This window comes from Geospiza fortis, unplaced genomic scaffold (genome assembly GCF_000277835.1).
Source record: "Geospiza fortis unplaced genomic scaffold, GeoFor_1.0 scaffold14, whole genome shotgun sequence".
NCBI lineage: Eukaryota > Metazoa > Chordata > Aves > Passeriformes > Thraupidae > Geospiza > Geospiza fortis.
This window is the reverse complement of record NW_005054512.1, coordinates 63,395-65,769: the sequence shown is the minus strand read 5'-3', so window position 1 is coordinate 65,769 and position 2,375 is coordinate 63,395. Positions and strand designations below refer to the sequence as shown.

At 59.2% G+C, this 2,375-nt stretch overlaps 1 protein-coding gene across 1 annotated transcript in view; it reads right to left on the bottom strand.

Moving 5' to 3' along the window:
* The window catches only part of LOC102038191 (acidic mammalian chitinase-like), a 4,927-nt gene that overhangs the window by 1,623 nt on the left and 929 nt on the right, over window positions 1–2,375 (bottom strand). The window contains 7 exon segments of the mRNA XM_014310316.2: window positions 543–728; window positions 803–908; window positions 1,041–1,079; window positions 1,081–1,160; window positions 1,273–1,438; window positions 1,543–1,599; window positions 1,884–2,085. Of these exon segments, the coding sequence (XP_014165791.2) occupies window positions 543–728; window positions 803–908; window positions 1,041–1,079; window positions 1,081–1,160; window positions 1,273–1,438; window positions 1,543–1,599; window positions 1,884–2,085 (836 nt within the window).

The window sequence follows — 2,375 nt, the reverse complement described above, 5'->3', positions numbered from 1 at the left end:
CAAAGTGTCTGTGGGTGAAACACCACACACCCATAGAGCCAAAAGTGTCTGTGGGGTGAAACACCATACACCCAGCCAGCCCAAAGTGTCTGTGGGGTGAAACACCACACACCCAGCCAGCCAAAAGTGTCTGTGGGGTGAAACACCACACACCAGCCAGCCAAAAGTGTCTGTGGGGTGAAACACCACACACCAGCAGGCCAAAAGTGTCTGTGGGGTGAAACATCCAGCCAGACAAAAGTGTCTGTGGAGCAGACCCTGTTATGGAGGGAAGCTCCATCCCACCATCACCAGGCTCCTGCAAGCCTGGACTTGTCTCCACATGCCCAACTGCAACACCCACCCAGCCAGAAGTGTCTCTGGGTGAAACACACAGTGCCACTGTTTGATTCAGCAGCAGGGCCAGACAAGCTCAGGCACGTCCTGTCTGGCAATACTGGCGATATTCCAATAGGAACGTGAGCCAGGTTAGGAACTCCGTGCTGGGAAGTGCCAGCAGTGTCTGGGCTGCCCTTGCAGTCCAGGATGAGTCCCTCACACACCTCGTAGTAAGCCAGGAGCCCGGCCTCCTTGGTGTAGGGCCCTGCAGGGCCAGGCCCGGAGCTGGGGGCTCCGATGGCCGTGTTGGATGGGTTCTGCAGGGTGAAGCTCTTTCCGTAGGTTGGGAATCCCACCAGCAGCTTCTGGGCTGGGGCGCCGTTGTCCTTCCAGTAGTTCATGGCGTATTCCTGGAAAAGGCAGCAGGGTTCAGGCTGAGCTGTGGCAAGGGGAGCCCCGGGCCAGAGGCCCCAAAGGCACTCACAACACTGAGGGTGCTGCCGCTGCTGAACAGGGGGCTGTTCTCGCCCGTGGAGCCATCCCAGGGCCCGTGGAAGTCGTAGGTCATGACGTGGATGTAATCCAGGTACCTGCAGGGAGCGGGGCTCTGTCCTCACCTGAGGGCCTGGAGCTGCCATCACCCCACCCTCAGGGGCTCTTTCACTTCAGCACTGCCAGGAAATCCCTCAAATCCCACCAGGGACCCCAGGGTGGTCACTCACTTGCCCAGCTCAGCGATCTCATAGCCAGGGGGGGGAGCCCCCCCCAGCCACAGCAGCAGTGACCATGAGCTGGGGCCTGTTGGTCTGTTTGGCTTCCTGCTCGAAGGCTGCCACCATTTCCTGAGGGATCCAAGGCACAGGAATCACCTGGGGGCTTTCAGGGCTGAGGCTTTGCAGCCCCCAGGGCTCAGAGGCCAGAGCTGTGGGCAGCAGAGCCTGGAGCCAAGCCCACCTTAACCAGGACGGTGAAGAGAGACTTGTCCTGGGCAGGGCTGCCCCTGGAGCCGGGGTATTCCCAGTCCAGGTCCAGCCCATCGAATCCGTACTGGCGCAGGAACCTGACCACGGAGTTGATGAAGGTCTGGCGGTTCTGGGGTGTGGAGACCATGGTGGAGAACCTGGGCAAGCAGAGCAGGACCGAGGTGGGGTTGGAATCCAGCCTCTTCCTGCTTTCCCTCCCTGTCCTGGGAGTCATTATTGGGAAGAGCTGGTTTGGACTCACTTCTGTGTGCCGAAATTCCATCCTCCGATGGCCAGCAGGGTCTTCAGCTTCCTGTTCCTGCAAGGAAGGGAGAGGAACTGGAATGAACCCAAGGGTTTGGTGTCACCATGGATTTTCAGCATGGGTCCCTTGGATGAGAAAGGCCAAGAGCCACTGTCCCCATGCTCAGAGGAAGGAGCTGTCACCAAGTCCTGCCTTGGCCGTTTCTCTGTCCCGCTTCACTCAGCATCTTTGTCACCAAGAAGGACAGGGAGGGAGCAGAGAAGGGCAGAGAAGGACAAGGAGGGAGCAGAGAAGGGCACAGGAGGGAGCAGAGCCCTGCTGAGGCTCCCAGCACTCACTGGTTCTTGAGGCCATTGAAGGACTTGTAGAGGGTCTCGTCGTTCCACTCGTAGGTGGTGATCTCGTTGTTGTTCATGCCGGCGAAGGCGTAGATCAGGTGGTTGCACAGACAGGGGTCGACATTTTCAGGGGTGAACTTGCCCAGGCCAGGCCTGTACTGGGCCCAGTTGGTGAAGTAGCAGGTCAGCACATAGGCAGTGCCTGCGGGGACACAGCGGCCATGGAGGGGCTGCAGAGCCCAGCACGGCCCGGCCCTGGGCACGGCATCCCCACTGTGGGCACAGCTCCTGCTCCACACTGCAGGGCAAGATCTGTTCTATTGCCATCTGCATGGCAGCTGGCTCCTGTCACGTGGGCAGTTTGCCTTATCTCCTCCCTGGGGAGGGGACACCTGCTGATAACAGCTATTGGATGTCACTGCATGGCTGATAAGAGCTACAGCATCCCATTGGGAGATGTGAGCCCAGAATGACCCAAGCATTGCTACCCAG